Source organism: Ursus maritimus, unplaced genomic scaffold, assembly GCF_017311325.1.
Source record: "Ursus maritimus isolate PB19 unplaced genomic scaffold, ASM1731132v1 scaffold_16, whole genome shotgun sequence".
Classification (NCBI taxonomy): domain Eukaryota; kingdom Metazoa; phylum Chordata; class Mammalia; order Carnivora; family Ursidae; genus Ursus; species Ursus maritimus.
Window position 1 is genome coordinate 50151451 of NW_024424008.1, and position 19855 is coordinate 50171305.

Genomic DNA, 19855 nt, shown 5'->3' on the forward strand with positions numbered 1-19855 from the left:
TGGTTGTGATCTTTCCTCTTTCATGATTTTGTTTATTTTGGCCCTTTCTCTTTTCTTTTTGATAAGTCTGGCTGGGGGTTTATCAGTCTTATTAATTCTTTCAAAGAACAAGCTCCTAATTTTGTTGATCTCTTCTACTGTTCTTTTGGTTTCTATTTCACTGATTTCTGCTCTGTTCTTTATTATTTCTCTTCTGCTGGGTTTAGGCTTTATTTGCTGTTCTTTCTCCAGCTCCTTTAGGTGTAGGGTTAGCCTGTATATTTGAGACCTTTCTTGTTTCTTGAGAAAGGCTTATATTGCTATATACTTCCCTCTTAGGACCGCCTCTGCTGCATCCCAAAGATTTTGAACAGTTGTGTTTTCATTTTCATTTGTTTCCATGAATTTTTTTCTGATTCTTCTTTAATTTCCTGGTTGACCCATTCATTCTTTAGTAGGATGATCTTTAGCCTTCATGTATTTGAATTCTTTCCAACTTTCTTCTTGTGATTGAGTTCCAGTTTCAAAGCACTGTGGTCTGAAAATATGCAGGGAATGATCTCAATCTTTTGGTACTGGTTGAGACCTAATTTGTGACCCAGGATGTGATCTACTCTGGAGAATGTGCACTAGAGAAGAATGTGTATTCTGTAGCTTTGGAATGGAATGTTCTGAATATATCTGTGAAGTCCATCTGGTCCAGTGTGTCATTTAAAGCCCTTTTTTCCTTGTTGATCTTTTGCTTAGATAATCTGTCCATTTCAGTGAGGGGAGTGTTAAAGTCCCCTACTATTATTGTATTGTCGATGTGTTTCTTTGATTTTGTTAATAGTTGGCTTATATAATTGGCTGCTCCCATGTTAGGGGCATAAATATTTATAATTGTTAGGTCTTCTTGTTGGATAGACCCTTTAAGTATGATATAGTGTCCTTCCTCATCTTTTACTACAGTCTTTGGTTTAAAATCTAATTTTTCTGATATAAGGATTGACACCCCAGCTTTCTTTTGATGTTCATTAGCATGATAAGTGGTTTTCCACTCCCGCACTCTAAATCTGGAGGTGTCTTTGGGTCTAAAATAAGTCTCTTGCAGACAGCATATTGATGGGTCTTTCTTTTTTATGCAATCTGATACCCTGTGTCTTTTGATTGGGGCATTTAGCCCGTTTACATTCAGGTTAGCTATTGAAAGATACGAATTTAGTGCCATTGTAGTGCCTGTAAGGTGACTGTTACTGTATATTGTCTCTGTTCCTTTCTGGTCTATGTTACTTTTGGGCTTTCCCTTTGCTTAGAGGACCCCTTTCAATATTTTTTGTAGGGCTAGTTCATTGATTGCAAATTTTTTAGTTTCTGCTTGTTCTGGAAGTTTTTAATCTCTCTTTCTATTTTCAATGACAGTCTAGCTGGATAAAGTATTCTTGGTTGCATATTTTTCTCATTTAATACCCTCCATGTATTTTTTTCAATTTCCTCTTTGATTTGTTGATACATTGGTTATTTAGTAGCATATTGTTTAGCCTCATGTGTTTGTGGGGTTTTTTCCAATTGTTTTCTTATGATTGATTTCTAGTTTCATACACTCGTGGTCAGAAAAGATGCATGATATGATTTCAATCTTCTTAAATTTATGGAGACTTATTTTGTGGCCTAACGTGATCTATCCTAGAAAATGTTCTCTATGCACTTGAATGTATATTTTGCTGTTTCAGATGGAATGTTCTGCATGTATCTGTTAAATCCACCTGGTCTATTGTGTCATTCAAAGACACTGTTTCTTTATTGGTTTTCTGCATGGATGATCTAGCCATTGATGTAAGTGGGGTGTTAAAATTTCCTACTATTGGGGCACCTGGGTGGCACAGCGGTTAAGCGTCTGCCTTTGGCTCAGGGCGTGATCCCGGCGTTATGGGATCGAGCCCCACATCAGGCTCCTCCGCTATGAGCCTGCTTCTTCCTCTCCCACTCCGCCTGCTTGTGTTCCCTCTCTCGCTGGCTATCTCTAACTCTGTCGAATAAATAAATAAAATCTTAAAAAAAAAAAACCTACTATTGTATTAGTGTCAATTTCTCCCTTTTTGTCTGTGAATATTCGCGTTATGTATTTAGGCACTCCAGTTTGGGGTACATAGATGTTTACAGTTTTTATATCTTGTTGGATTGACCCTTTATCTTTATGCAGTGCCCTTCTATGTCTGTTATAGTCTTTGTTTAAAAGACTATTTTGTCTAATATGAAAATGCTACCCAGCTTTTTTTTTTTTTTTCTCGTTTCCACTTGCATGGAATATCTTTTTCTGTACTTTTGCTTTCAGTCTGTATGTGTCTTTAGGTCTGAAATGCTTGGTAGGCAGCATATACATAGGACTTGTTTTTTTAACCCATTCTGCCACCCTCTGCCTTCTGACTGGAACATGTAGATCATTCACATTTAAAGTAATTAGTGATAGGCGTGTACTGATTCTCATCTTGTTAATTGCTTCTTGTTGTTTTTGTAGTTTTTCTCTGTTCTTTTCTTTTTCTCTGGCTCTCTTTCTTTGCGATTATTTTCTTTGGGGTTATGCTTGGATTCCTTTTTCTTTTTTGTTTAACTGTTGTAGTTTTTGGTTTGTGGTTACCATGACATGCATATATAATATTCTAAGTACACAGCAGTCTGTAGTAAGTTGGTCACTTAAGTTAGAACACATTCTTAAAAAACTTTATTCACCCCCTCCACATTTTATGCATTTATTGTCATATTTTACATCTTTTTATTCATAATTCTCTTCTAACTATGGCCTTTTCTTTTCCACTTAAAGAAGTCTCTTTAATATTTCTTGTAAGGCTAGTTTAGTGATGATGAACTCCTTTAACTTTTGCCTGTGAAACTCACTCTCCTTAATTTCTGAATGATAACCTGGCTAAGTAGAGTATTCTTGGTTATAGGTTTTTTCCATTCAGAACTTTTGAAAATATCATACCATTCTCTTCTGGCCTGCAAACTTTCTGCTGTAAAATCAGCTGATAGCCTTATGGGGTTTCCCTTTGTGTAAATTTTTGCTTCTCTCGTGCTTTTAAAATTCTTCTTCTTTAGACTTTTACATTTTAATAATAATATGTCATGGTGTGGACCTTCTTGGGATTATCTTGTCTGGAACTATGTTCTTCCTGAAGCTGGATGTCTCTTTCCTTCTCCAGGTTAGGAAAATTTTCAGCTATTATGTCTTCAATAAGTTTTCTGCCCCTTTCTCTTTCTCTTTTTCTGGGGCCCTGATAATGCAAATGTTTGCTTGATGTTGTCTGGAGACATCCCTTAACCTATCCTCATTAATTTTTTTTCCTTTGTGCTCTTCAGCTTGGGTGCTTTCCATTATCCTGTTTTCCAGATCATTGATCCATTCCTGTGCCTCCACTAATATAGCATTGATTCCCTCTGCGCACTTTTTAGTTCTCTGATTGTGTTCTTCAACTCTGATTGGTTCTTTATTGTCTATCTTGTTCAAGTTCTGAGTTATCCTACTCCTCAGTCTGAGACTCATCTTTATGATCATTACTTTAAACTCTTTATCAAGCATATTGTTTATCTGTTTCATTTAGGGTGTTTTTCCTAAGGTTTTGTCTTATTCTTTCATGTGGAGCATATTCCTGTTTCCTCATTTTGCTTTTTCTGTTCCTCTTTCTGAATTAGGTGGAATAGCCACTTCTAAACTTGAAGGAATGGTCTTGTTGTATGATCATCCCTGTGTAGACTGTGTGCCTGGTGACTCTGGCCGGCTGGCTGGCTGGAACTGTGGCTGGCATAGGTTGGGGATCCTGGGCACTTGTGCTGGGACTGCACTAGTGGGATGGTCAGAGCTGAAGTGGGCATAGGCTGGGCCCGTCCCAGGGCTCTCTGTGCAACAGCCCTGACAGAACAACTGTAGTTGAAGGAGGTACAGGCCAAGGAAGTCCTGGGGCTCTCTGCATAGAGGGGACCCTGGGAGGCCAGCTGAAGCTAAAGTGGGTGCAGGGTAGGATGTCCCAAGGTGCTCAGCACGCGGGGTAATCTGACAGGGCAATTGGAGCCAAAATGGCATAAGCCTGGAGTCTTCAGGGGTGCTTTGTGCCTATATAACCTTGATGCAAGGAGTAGAGCTGTAGTGAGTACTGATCAGAGGTGTCCTGTGTGGGCTGCACTGGGGCCACCTTGGTGGGATGGCTGGGGCTAGTGTGGGCTAGGGCCCTGGTGCTTGCTGAGGTGGTAGGCCAGCTAGGGTGTCCAGACCTTACTCCTGTCAGTGCTATTAAGACTGAGGGGGAACGCAGACAGTGATGTTCACAAACCCCTCCCCACCGAGAGAGCGCCAACAGCTCCCCAGCCATTCGGCAAGGTCTTAGGGGTAGTTCTTTTATTCTAGTTGCCCTTTTAACTGTGGCTTTTTTTTTTTTCTGTGCCCCAGGGCAGATGAATCTGCTCCAGGTCCCTCATCCTATCTCTCCCCACTGCAGTTCATAACATAGGTGTGGGGGCTCCCTTTGTAACTGTGTCTCCTTCTCTCCGGCCATTCTCTATGTGGTCTATTTTTTGTTGTGCAGAAGCTGTTCCGTCAGCCCTCAGTTCTTCTTTGAAAGGAATTCCTCTCTAAATAGGTGTAGATTTGGTGCGTCCATGGAGCAGGTGAGTTCGGGGTCTTCCAACATTGCTGTCCCAGAACTTTTAAACCCTAGTTGTAAGTGAGTTATTCACCACCTTTACCATCTTACAGAATCTAACTTTGACTATATAGTTACCATTATCACTGAATTTTACAATGCCTTGTTTTTATGATGTTAATTAGTGTCCTTTTATTTCCACAAAGAACTCCCTCTGTCATTTCTTGAAAGGCACATCTACTGGTGATGAATTCCCTCAACTTTTGTTTGGGAAAGTCTTTATCCCTACTTCATTTGTGAAGAACAGCTTCACTGGGTATAGTATTTTTAGTTGACAGTTCTTTCCTTTCAATGTTTTTAATATGCCCTCCTATTCTCTTCTGGCCTGAAAATTTTCTGTTGAGTAGTCTGCCAGAAAGTCTTATGGAGGGTCACTTGTGTATACTTTTCTCTTGCTGCTTTTAAAATTGTGTTTAGGTGCGCCTGGGTGGCTCAGTTGGTCGACTGGCTGACTCTTGGTTTTGGCTCAGGTCATGATCTCAGGTCAGGCTCTACACTTGGCAGGGAGTCTGCTGGGATTCTCTCCCCCACCTTCTGCCCCTCCCCGCACAGGAGCACATGCACACGTGCTCTCTCTCAAATAAATCTTTTTTAAAAATTAAGTAAAATTCTGTGTTCAGCTTTTAGTAATTTAATGTGTCTCAGTGTAGCCCTATTTGAGTTCCTATTTGGGGTCCTTTGGTCCTCTTTGATCTAGACGTCTGTTTCTTTCCCCAAGTTTAGGAACTTTTCAGCTATTATTACTTTAAATATAGTTTCTGTCCCTTTCTCTTCTTCTGGAATTCCCATAATGTGAATATTGTTTCCTTTCATTTATTCTATATGCCCCGCTGTCTTTCTTCAGTCTTTTTCATTCTTTTTTCCTTTTTGCTCCTCTGGGTAATTTCAGTGTCCTACCTTCCAGGTCACCGGTCCTCCTTCCGCCTGGCTGGTTCTACTTTTGAAGCTTTGACTGAATTCTTCAGTGTGGTTACTGTATTTTTTTCAGCCCTAGGATTTCTGTTTGGGTTTTTTGATGGTTTCTGTTTCTTTGTTGAATATCTCGTTTTGTTCATGAACTGTTTTCCTAATTTTATTTAGTTATCTGGGTGTGCTTATAGATTATTGAACTACTTTAAGAGAGCTCTTCTGAATCTTCCACAGTTCCTAGATCTGCATCTCGTTAGTCAGTTATTAAGCTTTGTTTCCTTTGGTTGTATCACACTTGTCTGATTTTTCATGATTCCTGACTCTTTATGTTGGTATCTGCGTTTACGTAAGTGGTCTTCTCTTCCAGACTTTGCAGGTTTGCTTTGGCAGTGTCAGTATTTCACAGGTCAGCTCAGTTTGGGCTTCTGGACAAGTCTGCTGGTCATGACTTGGGTAGTGAAGCCTGCTGTAGGTCTATTTTTGGACAAGGCAACTGTTTAAGCTCTGAGATCAAGGGTGTTGGGTACACCACTGGCTGAAAACAGCTGGATAGGACGGCTGGCTTGCTTCCCTGCCCAAGTGAGGCTACAGGATGGCTCCATGGTTGCCTAAATTCTCCTGTCAGGCTTACTAGGACTGGGTACTATACTTTGCAGCAGGTGAGACTATGAATTTGCTTCCCTGCTCTGGCCAGTCAGCAGGACAGAACCCAGGGTCTGCATGGTTCACAGTCTTGGGAACCAAACCAGGCAAGAGTGTGCATTGAATATCCTGGTCAGATGAGGCCACCAATTTTGCTCTGCTGACAGGGGAAGCCACAGGCTATGCTCTCTGCTCAAGTGCCACTATAAACACGGCTGCTGGGTGGGCCGTGCAGCTTCCTCTGTGCTCTGGTAAGGCTCCTGAGTCAGGTGGGCCGAAGGCTGTACTCAGCTGTAAGTGGGACTATGAATTTAGTTTCCCAGCCGAGGTGCAGTAGGAGAAGCAGCCCCAAGGCCGTTAAGGCTCTCTGTGGTCTTGACTCAAGTTGACCCATGCCCCAACTTCCCTGATCAAACAGGGCCACCAGCTTTGCTCTAGGGGTGGCCAGTTCTGCACACTTGCCTCTCGGTTCAAGTATTGCTGGGTTATGCAGAAGATTCCAGGTATTCTTACCAGCCCTTCCTATCAGATGGGGCCAAGGACCGTGCTCCATAGCAAGTGTGGCCAGGATTCAGTTCTCCAGCCCCAGTGAAACTTGGAGAGCCCCCTTCAGGCAACTCTCAAGTTTTCCCAAACCAGGCTTTCTGATCAGGAGGGGCTGGGAGCCACACTCCACAGCTGATGGGGCTATCACCAGCTCTGCTGCCTGGGCATGGGCAGACCAGGCTACAGAGCCTAAAACTCTTCTTTGAGGAGGAGGACTTGAATCAAGCAGAAGCACACCCCACCTGGTTTCCCGGTCAGACTGTACCACTGACTTGGTTTTGCAGTTGAGTAAAGCCACTGGTTGGGATTACTACTTGGGCCCTGCAAGTATGAACTTGGTTGGCCAAGATCTAAGTGCTGGTTGTTAGAAGTCCTTCCCCACTTACGTCACAGATTCCCCTGCAAGCCCCATGGGGCAAAACCACAGTAGGGGCTCCCACAAAGTGACCCACAATGCTGGGGGAACTGGATGTCTAACCCGCACTCTTCTCCCTTGGAGGAACTGTAGGCTCAGGGGGACCTCTCAGTGTGGTGCTACACTGGCCTGGGGGAGGGGCAGTCAAGCTGGCAGGTCGCCACTTCTCTTACCCTTCCAATGCAGTCTGTCTTGGTCTCTGTGCTGCAGGCGGTGCTTCAGCCTCAGCATTGTGTTCTAGGATTCTCTCAGTGGTGTCTTGTCCGCGAATAGTTGCTAGCTGTTCTTACGAAGAGGCGTCAAGTCAGGAATGACCTATGTTGTTATCTTGGTGAGGTCACTGCCCTACTATAGTTGAGCACCGTTCTGAGGACTTGATATGGATTAACTTCTTTAATCCTCCCAACCACTTTATGGGATAGGTCATCCCATTTTAGAGATAGGAAAACTGAGGCACAGAGAGGATAAAGTGGCAACTCTTGTTTGACTCATGCCCCCTCTGCTTTTAATCGTGAGAGTGCAACACATCACTGTCCCTCTGCTTCCTACCTCCCAAGAGCAGGCACCTCCCGCTCTCCTCCATCATGGCAAACTGCCATGCCACATGTTCCACCGCCCTTCGCTGGGCCCCCCGTGGAATATATCTGCTCCAGACGGCAGAATCAGTGGGGGAGGCAGGATATGCAAGACGAAAGGAGGAACAAAGGGCTTTTCCCAGTCTTCATGACACTGGTGATGCTAGGCGCTCCATTTTTTAATCATCACTTCTCTACCTCCCTCCGCCAAAAAAAAAAAGCAGGTGGTGGTATTAGAAACCCCCACCAGTCACCCTCCCCACCAAAGCCTATCTTAGGCCACTGGAGGCTTTCCAGCCTCCCTCTGGATAAGAGCAGCTCCCCACCCAAGGCCACCCTGCTTCATCCATAGAATGTGGGTTTAGGACTTGAGTTTTAACCAGGGGAGACACAGGCCTGGAAGGGACTTGTTCAGGTCACAGAGCTTGTAGTGTTCCAGCCACAGGTACACCCAAGTATCCTAAGGTCAGGGTTATTCCCCCTCCCCAGGCTGCCACCTTGTGTGGAACTTTGCACGGCCCAGGGACCGCCGTTCCCCACACTGCTTGTTGCCGTAGGAATATAGTCAATGAACATCTCACAAAAGAGCTTTGGGAGATTGTATGATCCTAGGTTAGGAATAGCCCTTACCCCACCAGTAAAAGGGAAGAAGATCAAAACACTGCCCTTTCTTTTCTTGTATTTGCATAAAATCTCCAGAAGGAACCTTCAAGGAGAAGACTGGCCCATGATGGACTGACTTTTGTGTCATTTGAATACTGAACCCTGTGAACATGTAGCCTGTTCAAAATAAGTATCTTTTCAAAAACACTCTTTCCTGAAGCCCCAGGCTGGGAGTCAGGACTCCTCAGTTTTGGTCGCACTTCTGCCACACCCTGAGCGTAACTTTGGGTAACTTGCCTAATCTCTCTCGGCTGTTTCTGACCCTATAAACATGAATGGGCCGAACTGCAAGGTTCCATTCAGCTGCAAAGGTCTAGGATTCTAGATTCCCCAGCTAGATTTTCACAGTCTCTAAGGGGAGAGATGGGACAGTTTTGGAGTCTTTGGAAAAAGTCCCCTTGTAAAGCTTGGCCCGGGGTGGGGGTGGGGGGAGGAATGGCTAGAAGCCATTCCCTCCCTGGGACCCAGGTCTTCAGACCAAGTGGGCCAGGACTGTTGTGTGAGTCAGGAGGATAGAAGGTGCTGACCTAGGGGAGCGGGCTCAACACAACTCAGCTTTTAGAGACGTGTAGATCTAGGTTCAAATCCTGGGTGAACCTTAGCTGCAGCCATTTAACCTCTCTGAGCCTGAAGCTCCCCATCTCTAAGATAATACCAGCTTCACAGGGTAAGAGGGTTAAATGAGATATTTGAAAAGCACCTAAACACGGAAGGTATTTGACAAATATTAGCATCTTTCCTCCCTCCCTTCATCAGAGCAGCTAGGACCCTGGGACAGAGGCGGCTGGGTTAATTTGTATGTTTTAAGTTGGTTTTCTTATTCAAATCCATGAAACATGGCCTTCTCCTTTTGTTCACCCAGCAATTTTGTTGCTACAAACCCAAAACTATGTTGGCTGCTCACAGCACTGGAGCAGAAAACAAAACCCGCCTAACTTTGCCAGCTTAGCACTTCGGGGGGCTTAACTTTCATTTGTGTGCATGCAGAAAACAATGCCAAATGGCCTCTGGGAGATGGCACAATGAGTCTTCAGCTGATAGGTGGCAGAGTGGGGGTGGGGGGAGGAAGAGATGGAGCACTTCCCGAGCCTTCCACGCAGCAGGGGAAGGGGGCTCTGGGGGCACAGATGGGGCTGGGGGCTCTGCGCTGGGTGGTAACTGGGCTACTTCCTTCAGGACCTCAGGCCCTTCCGGGTCTCCGAGCCTCTGGGTTTTCATCCATACACCTAGATACAGGCTTGTTGTCAGGAGTAGATTAGACACCTAGGAGGTGGTCTGTGAATGTTCATTTTCCCTTTAAGAGGAAGGAGGCAAAGGCCTTCAAAGAGAAGGAGACACATTCACACGATCGCCTTGTGGCAAATGGACCTGCAGGGATTTAATTGATATAGGAAACACATCTCCAGGCTGACATCTGACAGGCTTGTCACCAGAGTTGGCTGGAACACACGCGCTAGCCCCAAAGCACATGGGATAAACCAAATAACCAAATGGACTGTCTCTATGGTAGACTGATGCTTAAAAATTGTGTGTGGGGGGTGGAGTAAAAAGTTTCTTAGTCCCTGACAAATGAGTGGTAGGCTGGCTGGCAGAGGCTTGGTGTCTGTGCAGTGGAGAGGCAAGGGCAGCCCCACACCTTTCAAGACAACCACGGGAACGTTTTATTTAAACGATGGGACAGGTGTCGGACGACATCGCAGCAGCCCCCAGGAGCCCTCTGCTGGGAAGGGGGACTGCAGGGAGCTGGGAGGAGGGCTGCCAGGCAGGTGGAAACGAGAACCCACAACTCTCCCCATGGTGGTCCAGAAAGAGAAAACCCAGGTGCAGACCCAAAGCCATCCCAGACTTTTCCTATGGCTTGTTGGCTTCTTCAAAGTTGTGTGCTTGCGACCTGAGACTCAAACTGGGGGGATTGGGGGGAGCCGGAGGGGAGCGCCCTGAGGAAAGCACAGAGCCAGCAGAGGGAGGAGAGGCAGCAGAACGTCTGGGAGGAGACTTCCAAAGAAAAAGGGTCTCTCTGAGGCTGAGGTATTAGAGCCTGGTGCCAGGGTACAGACATGCTGGGGGGCTTCGTTCTGGAAAATTAGGACCATACACACGTAACCCAGGAGTCCCGAGCGCAGTGTGCCCTGCAGGCCCCTTGGCCTCGGAAGGCAAATCCTAATATCTCCTCCTCGTCCCGCAGGGGCGCGGGCTCGGACGCTCCCACGTCGGTGTTGCCTTGTCCAGGCGGGAGCTCACAGAATTCCACACTCCAGCCTGAGATACGTGGTCTCAGCCGGGCAGCTTACGGTTTCCAGTCGTACCATCCTTTCCAGCCCCGGCCCCCGGGGTTCCTCTGAGAGGGGCAGGCAGCAAATAGGGCAGGAGAATGCTTTCCCAGAAGGACTAGAGCGCAGGCAGCTCCTCAGGCACTTGGGCTGGGTGCAGGCCAGGCTCGGGGCCTCAGTAGCGCAACACCCTCAGTCTGTTGTTCTCATCGATGCCCAGCTGCAGCAGGCCTGAGGTCGCTGCCGGCTTGGGCACTGATGACAAGAGATGTCTGGCCGCGAGGTAAAGGAAAACTCTGCGGGCAAGTCAGCTACGTAGGTCCAGGGAAGGGCCAACCCGGGTCATCCTCGGACCCTCTCTCCCCACCCCCAGGGCACAAACACAAGCTCTGTAGCCCATCTCAGCCACCCCAGCAATGATAGGGACCAAGGCTCAGGGACCAAAGGATACAACTTGGCGTCATTTCTGTAATGTTCTAGCCACCTTCTGTTAGCATCAATCAAGCTCTGAAAGTCTGTGCTGCCCACCTCAGGGCTGGAGCTGTGGGAATGGGCCCGCTGCAGGAGGCGCAACTGCTCGCTGGGAAGTGGAGGCCGGTGTGAGGAGAGGGAGAGAGGAGGCGAGAGTATTGGAGGAAGGGGACGCACGTGTGGCACAGCCAACCGGCCACACGCCAGCGCCTCTCCCTCCTCCTGTCCACACACCCCATACACCAGCCATGGCCTCCGCGGGGTGGCTTTAGCAACTCCAAGCTTCCTTTACTGGCAAGAATGCCCTTCTGGAATGATGAGCATCAGTTCCCCAAAGACAAGGTGGTGCCCGCGGCTCCTACAACTGCCTCGTCCCAGCCAATCTGATCAGCAAAAGCTTTCCCCTCTGTTGACTCCAATACCTGCCCAGCGTCAGTTCCCGAGTGGGCCAAAGGGTAAGTGGGGTGCTTATGGCTGGGGGCCTGTGGAGGGCGGGCAGGGGATACATTTGGCAAGGAAGAAGATGAATGGGAAATTAACAGGTTTAAATAATTGCCAATCTGTCTCTCCCACAGGGTGCCCCTCTCACTCCAGATGTTGCTCGGCAGGACTGGGGGAAGAGGGGAGCCTATGAAAGAGACAATGAGCTCAACGGCAAAGACAAAAGCCCCACTCAAGGGAAGGAGCAGGGTCCTGCCAAGGCGGATCTCTCCCTGCAAGTGCTACGGGGCACCTTCCTCACAGAGCTGGGCCAGGTGAGACCAGCGGCCGCTGGGACCTCGGTGCGTTAGACTTTTCTCTGATGGTGGAGAGGCACCTCAGACGCAGGCAACTTCGTGGCCTGGGGACCTGTGCAGGCTCTCTGGGCAAGGGGATCAGAGTCCTGCTCCCCTGGGAGGTGCCGCACGCCTGTGTGGTTGCACCCTGAGCCCACAGCGAGGCTTACCTGGCAGACACATAACCCAGCCTGTTCTCCAGTGGGGCGGGGCCGCTGCTGAGGAAGGGGACTCCAGCTGGAAAAGTGGGAGGAAATCATCCAGAAATGGGTCGTGAAAGCCAGCCCAAGCAGGCCATCTCCCGGCTCACCTCCTGCCTCCCGCAGACACACAACAGGCCAGGTTCAGTGGTTGGAGGTGAGAGACGGGAAGTGCAAAATTTAATCTACTCTTCTATTTGGATTAAGGCAGGGAACAGATATGTAACTTTTTCCCCAAAATAACTGTTTTTATGGCTTTTCACATTCTTCAGCAGGACTAAGAGACCAGGTGAGGCCCCCACGCCCAGAAACAGGGCAAAGCTGTATGGCCAAGGGGTTCATAACAGAATCTTGAAGTCACAGAGATGGGGGGCCAAATCCCAGTGTGTTATTTACTCCCCGGGTACCCTGGAGCATATCCCTTTTCTCGTCTGTAAGGTGGGGTACTACTACCTCAGAGGGTTAGTAGAAGGACTCAGGCCTGGCCCCTCATACAAGGCACAAGATGGCAGCTATTACAGTGAAGACAGGGATGACCTTTTAGGTTCTGCTGTGCGCTGGCTCCCATCAGACAGGCTCCAGTCAGCCCAAGCTCCAGGTCAACCGTCGTGACCCACAGAGCCTGTGGCTGCAGGGCCCCCAGCAAGTCTTCCTCCCAAAATGGGATGGGCCAGGCCAAAGCTGGGGGCGGCAAGGGGCCGGCAGAGGAGGAAGAAGGGAGGGAGGCTTACTTGGAAAATACTTGTGCCACTTCTCCACCAGGAAGTCGTCCACTGTTTGAGCCACGGAGGAGGACAGCGTGGGGCCCAGCCCCGGGTCCCAGGCCCACTGGGCGGATGTGGGCACCGCCGGCGGCCAGGCTGAGACCCGGGCCAGGGAGGGGCAGACAGGCATGGGGGTGCTCCTGGGTTTCCGGGGCAGGGTGGGCGCCGGTGTGGAAGCGAAGAGGGGTGGGGGCGGCTGCGGGTTGAGACTGCCCAGCATGCTGAGGACACCGTTCAGCTGGCTGCTGATCCGCTGCAGGGAGCTGCTCAAGTAGTGGAACTCGTAGGGGAAGGTGGCACTTGCGGTCAGCTTGACTAAAACGGAAGGACTCAGCTTCAGGGCCCAGGACGGCCCCAGGCAGGGCAGCGCCCTCCTGGTCCGCCCGACCACAGCCCGCCTCGGCTGATGAGGGTACGGGGACAGCAGGGCTTCTGTGTTCCAGATGGTGCAGACCGGAAGCTGGCCAAGGGGAGAAAGCCTCTCCAGAGAGCGAGCAAGGAAGGAAGAGGAGACGGCCCTCTGCCCCGTTGCAGACCAGAGTGGCAGAGGGAGAACACCTTTCAGAAGGCACCAGAGGTCTCTGCACATTCAGGTGGCCCCTGACCCTTTCTGCCCTGTGTGCTGACCCCAATGGGGTCAACCCTCCCGAGCCTTAGTGAGTGCCTGCTTCCAGACACTGGTTCCCAGGGCCCCCACCCTCTCCATGGATACCACGGTCTTCCCCCTGACGACACTGCCACTCACGGTGAGGCAGGGAGGATTCAGAGCTTGCACTGCTCATGTCTTCCGTGTCGCTGAGGTCAAACGTCACCACCTTCTTAGTGGGGGCTTGTCTCAGAATGTCCTCATCTGAAGCCTGAGGGGTACGAGCAGCAGTGAGTACTGGCGCCTGCCCGGTGTGGTGTGCCCGCGGACTCTCTGGGACCCCAAGTTCTGGGAGAGGGACACCATATATGCTGCCTTGCGCATGGAGGGAGGGAGGTGGGGGCTAGGACACAGGAGCCCGACACATAGGCAGCAGGCCCCCAAGACCAGAGCCCCTGCCCCACAGCAAACTTCCCCTGCAGGATCTCTCCACCCAGGCTTCCCTCCTGCCACACCCACACCTCCTGGGTCCAGGGGAAAGTGGAGGCCGCAGGGAAGGGAGGGAAGCCTAGGTCTGTCCATTCCCAACCCCCGGGACCCAGCTCTCCTCAGGAACCCCAGCAGGGGCCGGGCGGGGGCCAGTGCCTCTGCAGCACGAGGCTCCGGGTCTGCTCCAGACCACTCGACACAGATGTATTCAGCCACCTCAAAGCCACTGCCATGTCACCGGCCCAGGAGCCTCAGGGGCCCAGCTCCCCCCACCATGAGACCAAAGAACCCACTGCAGCCCAGGAACGGAAGCGGGAGGCTGTGGCCACCAAGCAGCACCTCTTCCCGAAGAGAGGACTCCAGCTGATTCAGCTTTTCCTCCTTCTTCTTCAGCAGGTCGTGGCCCTTCTGCATGGCCGACTTCATCTCATCCAGGTGCCTGGTCTCCTGCCGTAGGAGAGAAAGGGGAGGACAGACACGGGGGCTCAGCGCACCGCTGGCTGGTGATCCTGGACAAACTAGTTCTCAGTCTGGATTGTCCTCTCAAGAAGAGAAATACTAGTTTTCTAGGGTCATGAGGATTAAATGAGGTAGAGTATGTTACCTGCTGAGCCCTGGGCCCGCACCTACCACATTCTCAAAGGCTTACTGTTACCCCAGGGTTATTACTGTCCCCTGCCCCCACCACCCGCCCTCTCGGCATTCAGCAGAGCACTGAGGGCCTGAGGGCAGCACGCAGACGCCCCGGGAAGCCTGCCCCGCACCAGCTTCGAGCACCAACAGAATTCTACGGGAAGAGGCCTGAGCTGCTGCCAAAACCCTCAGAGGGCACCATGAAGTCTCCGCCGTTTCCCTGGAAATTAGGCTGTCAGACAAGACATTCACCCTTACGCCCCGCATGCTCCAAAGATTCACTTCCCAACCATGTCTTGAGTGTGACGGAATGGGCCAGCAAAGCACCAGATGTGCAATTTTAAAAACCTTACTCTCACTTTCTAAGTGGAAAGTACAAGTACCACCACTGCCTCGCACGTCACCTAGGGTTACTGAGTGCTGGAGAAAGCACTGTGCACATGTGCAGTGACACGTAAATGTCGGGTGCTTTCAGCCTCACGGAGACCAATAACCTGCAGCACCTGTCCAGAGGTCCCCGACCACGCTGTGGGGAACCCCGAACTACCAGAGGTGATGGCTGCCCTCTCTCCCCCCAGCACCTGCCCCCCGGACCCCCGCAGGACCGGAAGGCTCTCCTCAAGGCTCCTGACCTCCTCCAGGTCCTTGCGCACATCTTCCAGGGCCTTGGTGTCCGGGGGATCTTTGGCGGCCTCCTGAGCGCTGGCCAGCTCCTGGCGCCAGTGCTGCTGGGCGGCCTTCAGAGCCGTCTGCCGCCTCCGCATGGAGCGGGTCTGCCGCACCAGGAACTCCTTGGCACTGCGTAGAGCCATGCCCTCAGCAGAGAGGTAGTGCCGGACGCTGTGGGAGGGCAGGGCGGAGGGGTTGGAAAGGGAAGACACACACACTCTACGTCACCTGAGTACTTCCCTGACAGACGCCCAGCCTGAGCACAGACTACGAGGCTGGGCAGGGTGTGAACACGCTAGTATTCGCACTATCATGTGTAGCATGGGGCTGTGTCCGCCCACCCTGCCTCTAAAGGGACTGGGCCTGGGGCCTCCGGATGGATGGCCAGACACTCCCATCAGCCTGGTCCTCAACCAGAGGACAGCAGATCCCGGCATGCTGTCACAGTGGGCACCTTCCTGGCTTGCCAAAGAAACTCCCTCAGTCCCTCCGGTCCTCATCCCTGAACCAAGCCCCACCGGCAATCACAGTCAACTCGTTTCACCCCAGATCTGGGAAGCAGGCACTCGTCCCTTCACAGAATCCTGGACCCAAACTAAAGCTATCAGAACTCACCTGTCCAAGGACAAGTCGGTCTCCTCCTTGCTCTGGGGGAGAGAAGAGGATACCTCTTTGGTCTGGTTCTAAGGACACACAGTAGAAAAGGCCCACTGAATATCAGATATGCTGCCGGCTCAAGGGACTCCCAAAGCCCCTCCCAGGGGCCTAAACACAGAAATGGCTCTGGGGGCTACAGGGCACTCTTCACTTTAAATACCATTTGACTGATGGAGATGGAAAACTGGGACTATTAAGGACAGGAGGCTACAGTCGTATATAACCAAAGCCAGGACCCCTCCGGCACCCGTGCCCTAGTCCCACCGCCCTGTCCCTTCCAAGGCACAGAGAAACTCACTGTCCCAAGGGATTTCCTCAGGTCCTCAATGTGGAGATCTGGCTCAAAATGTGGGGACGCGTTACTCTCCTGAGCTGCCAGCTCTTTCAGTGTGTCCTGCTTCCTCTGAGCTTCAGCCTCCAGGTCGCTGTGGGGGGGTGGGAGGGGGAGGCAGGGTCACAGGATGAAGTGGGGCGGGCTTCAAGCCCTGATCTTAGGGAGACAGCAGGAACCCCTCCATCCCTTCACTTCCGTCCAAGGCCCTGCGGCAGGACCGGGGCATGACCAGTAGAACCTGACACCCCCCAGCCTCCGGCTCTGGGCCTGCAGCGCTTGCACCTGGGACTTCAGCTCCACCTTGCGTGCCCGAAGCTCGTCAAGGAGTCTTCGCAGCTGTCGGGTTGACTCCAACAGGTGCGTGTGCTCCTTCTTTGCCTCCTCCAAGTGCTGCTGGCTGGCTGTGACTTCCTGAAAAGACAGAAACACCTGGAGACATGCGGGACACAGGCAGGTGGCAGCAGCACAGGGACGCCTGAGGAGCATGGGGGCGAGGGGGGACCTCCACCACCCTGAAGTCACTGTGCCCGGGACAGGAAGCATGCGGGCTCTGCTGCCCTCCACCGCCCCACCCCCTGGGGATCCCGAGCGGGGCTCCATCCAGACGGGCCGTGCTAACTGTGGCATCCTGCAGACAGCGGCTGGAACCCTAAAGCCCTGGACAGAGCGGGTGAGCAAAAGGTGGGATGCTGCGGGGAGAGAGGGAGGGCAGGTAAAGGGAACGGGGCAGAGGCGAGGGAGGACAAGGGAGCCAGCCAAACCTCGCTCTCCAGCGCCACCTGCCTCTGCACATCAAGGAGCTGCTGCTTCTCCTTTTGGGCCGTCTCCTCCTGCAGCAGAGAGAAAGAAATGGGGCCCTCTGGCCAGCTCCAGGTGCCCCGGGGCTCAGGGACAGGAGGCCCCAAGCTCTCCTAGGGGAGCTACAACTCCAAGGTCAAGGGCCCCTGGAGATCAACTCCCACTCTCCCACCTGGAGGTCCAGTTCAGCCAATTTGGCCTTGACATCTTTGGTTCTGGTTTCAAGTTCCTCCTCTAAATCTTGGAGTCTCCTTTCCTGTGCACAAATAGAGTGAAAGATGTGTTGAAAGAGTGCAAGGCATGAGCTGAGGGGGCAGGAGGGAGCTCCGGACTCCTGCTTCCATAGCACGCCCTCTGAGCTAGGCTCAGCCTCATCCCACTTGCCCTTGCAGACCCCCGGGAACACACCACATTGTGTCTTCTCAATGGCGGTAAGGAGAGACAAAGGGGCCAACCCCAGAGGCCTAGGGGCGGCTGACCTCCTCTAATCCCAGGGATGGTCTCTGGCCCAGAAAACAAAGGAACACACATGCCCTAGCTTGTGGATGGCCCGAGAGAGAACCCCACGCCTCAAGGCTCGGATCTGCGGCTGCCACAGCTGCCTGCCCCCAGCACTTCTCCTGCATGCAGGTGTCAGAGGGGGCTCACCCACCCTGGTCCCCTGTGACTGCCCGGAGCCCCCACCTGCTCCCAGTGCCGACGCCGCAAGTCCTCAAGCTGCCTGTCCTGCATCTGCCTCATGGACTCCAATTCTCGCTCGTGTGACCTGCGCAGGCGCTCCAGCTCCCCAGTCAGGTGGCCCAGGAGTTCGGCCCGCTGCTTCCTCTCCTGCCCAGAAGGGATGGCTGCTGGTGAGAAACTGCAGCAGCCCTCACACCCCTAAAGCCGCAGCCCCTCACTCCTGCAGCCTCAGGTCCGTGAGGTCAGGGACCCTAGCACCTCCCTCGGGCCAGCTCTTCAAGAAGAGAACGAGCATGGGGGAGCGCCAGGGCCTCCCCCCAAGAAAGCCTCCACCCCTCTCTGCTGCTGAAGGAGGCACTGGTCAGATGCCATGAGAACTCCCCCCCCACACCCCCGGTAGAAATCTGCCTGTCCACTGTGTGCAGATAGCTTCCTTCCTCGGGGGAAGAGAAGTCATTAATAAATTATCACCGCTCTTCAGCAATGTCAGAATCAGTTTGGGAAGGGAACCAACTACATTGTATCACAGGAAAGACCCTACAGACAGGCTGGGATACGGGCTCCAGTTACTGGAACAGTAGCGTAGAAATCCTGGGCAGAGGCCCAGCTATGAACTAAAGTCAGGCCCCACCGCCACCCCTGTTCACCCCCATTCTCACCTATGGGGGAAGGCTGAACATGGGCAGATCAAATGGAGGTAGGGTGTGGCTCCTGCCAGTCTACAGTGTCCTGGAGTTCTGGTTAACCCTGATGGCATGGTGTCAGACTGGTTCAAGTTAAAGGCTTTGGAGCCAGTTGGGGCTTGAATCTCAGCTCCTCGACTTACTAGCCTGGAGCCCCTTGGGAAAGGTGCTTGTGCTCCTGAGTCTCGTTTCATTTTCAAACTGAGGTCATGATAGTCCGCACCTCCTTGGGGTTTTGGGGGGACTAAATGAGTCAACACATCTCAGGGGCTGAGAACAGCGCTAACACGGGGTAGGATCTCAGTATCTGTGTGTGAGCCACTGCCACTCGGGGAGGGAAGGCAGCCCGCCGGCTGTGCGGGACCCACTCCTCTGCTGCCGGAGTAAAGAGGCAGGCAGGCCGGCACGTAGGGCACCAGGCAGCCGCCACGGACTGCATGGTGTGCGCGTGCATGTGTGTGCGCGCGTGTGCGTGCCCAATGTGTGCACGGGGGAAGGCGCAAGTCACCTCGGCTTCGTACTGCTCTCTGGCTTCAGCCACCACTCGCTGGTGCTCCTCCTTCATCCTGTCCATCTTCCTCTCGTGCTCCCTTTCCACCTCCTGGCGCTTCTCTCGCAGGAGGCCACTGAGCTGCAGGGTGGGCAGCGGTGATGGGACACGCAGGCCGAGAGTGGACCAGCACGCGGGGACTGAGGCTCTTGGAGGTGCGGTACACTGTGCATGCAACCCCCGCACGCCTCCCAGCGCCCCGCACCTGTCACACGTGTGTGACCCGGGACGTGCACGCGCCACACCCCAGCGCACCCTCCCCACTCACATCCGGGGGCCCAGGGGTGGAGAAGCACCTGGCCTCAAGAGAACAGAGACAGGAAAATGCAACCAGAAGTTCTAGCCCCAGCTGAGCCATCCCAAGCAAAGCAGGGGCCCCTGGGCTGGGACGGAGCACCCAGGACAGGTATACATGAGGGCGAAGGAGCCCACCGGCATTTACCTCTTGCTCATACTCGAGCACCTGATGAACCCTCTGCTGAGCCCTCTGCTCCGCCCGACCGAGGTTCTCCTGCAGCTGGGCCGCCTCTTTCTGCTGAGCTTCCTCTGTCTTCTTCCGGAGGCTGCGGACAACCTGAGGAGGCCCCAGCACAGGGGAGGTGACACTCAGCGCTGCAGAGCAACCTCAGGGACGGGCCTGCCAGGGGCCCAGCACCCTCCCCAGGGGGCTTCGGGGGAGGGAGGCTCCCGCCCCATTGGCAGGCACAGGGTCGAGTTCCGCCCACCAGCGGCGGCGCCTCGGGGCTCTCGCTGACGGACCAGGAGGATGCTCTGCCTGGCAGCCCGGGGCCACTGCATCTTACCTCTCTGTGCTTGGCCTCCAGCGAGGAAGAGAGCCGCTCCAGCTCGGCCCTGTGCTCCCTCTCTAGTGCTGCCGTGGCCTGGGGAGTGA

At 52.3% G+C, this 19855-nt stretch overlaps 1 protein-coding gene across 1 annotated transcript in view; it reads right to left on the reverse strand.

Moving 5' to 3' along the window:
* Positions 1-9753: 9753 nt before the first annotated feature.
* The window catches only part of CEP164 (centrosomal protein 164), a 61169-nt gene continuing 51067 nt past the window's right edge, over positions 9754-19855 (reverse strand). The window contains exons 18-33 of the mRNA XM_008690027.2: positions 19767-19844; positions 19406-19537; positions 18922-19044; positions 17734-17877; positions 17222-17305; positions 17013-17081; positions 16481-16662; positions 16216-16342; positions 15876-15943; positions 15224-15431; positions 14298-14405; positions 13629-13740; positions 12851-13198; positions 12090-12156; positions 11124-11252; positions 9754-10944 (exon numbers count right to left, since the gene is read on the reverse strand). Of these exons, the coding sequence (XP_008688249.2) occupies positions 10848-10944; positions 11124-11252; positions 12090-12156; positions 12851-13198; positions 13629-13740; positions 14298-14405; positions 15224-15431; positions 15876-15943; positions 16216-16342; positions 16481-16662; positions 17013-17081; positions 17222-17305; positions 17734-17877; positions 18922-19044; positions 19406-19537; positions 19767-19844 (2076 nt within the window). The 3' untranslated portion in view covers positions 9754-10847. The remainder of the gene's footprint in view (positions 10945-11123; positions 11253-12089; positions 12157-12850; positions 13199-13628; positions 13741-14297; positions 14406-15223; positions 15432-15875; positions 15944-16215; positions 16343-16480; positions 16663-17012; positions 17082-17221; positions 17306-17733; positions 17878-18921; positions 19045-19405; positions 19538-19766; positions 19845-19855) is intronic.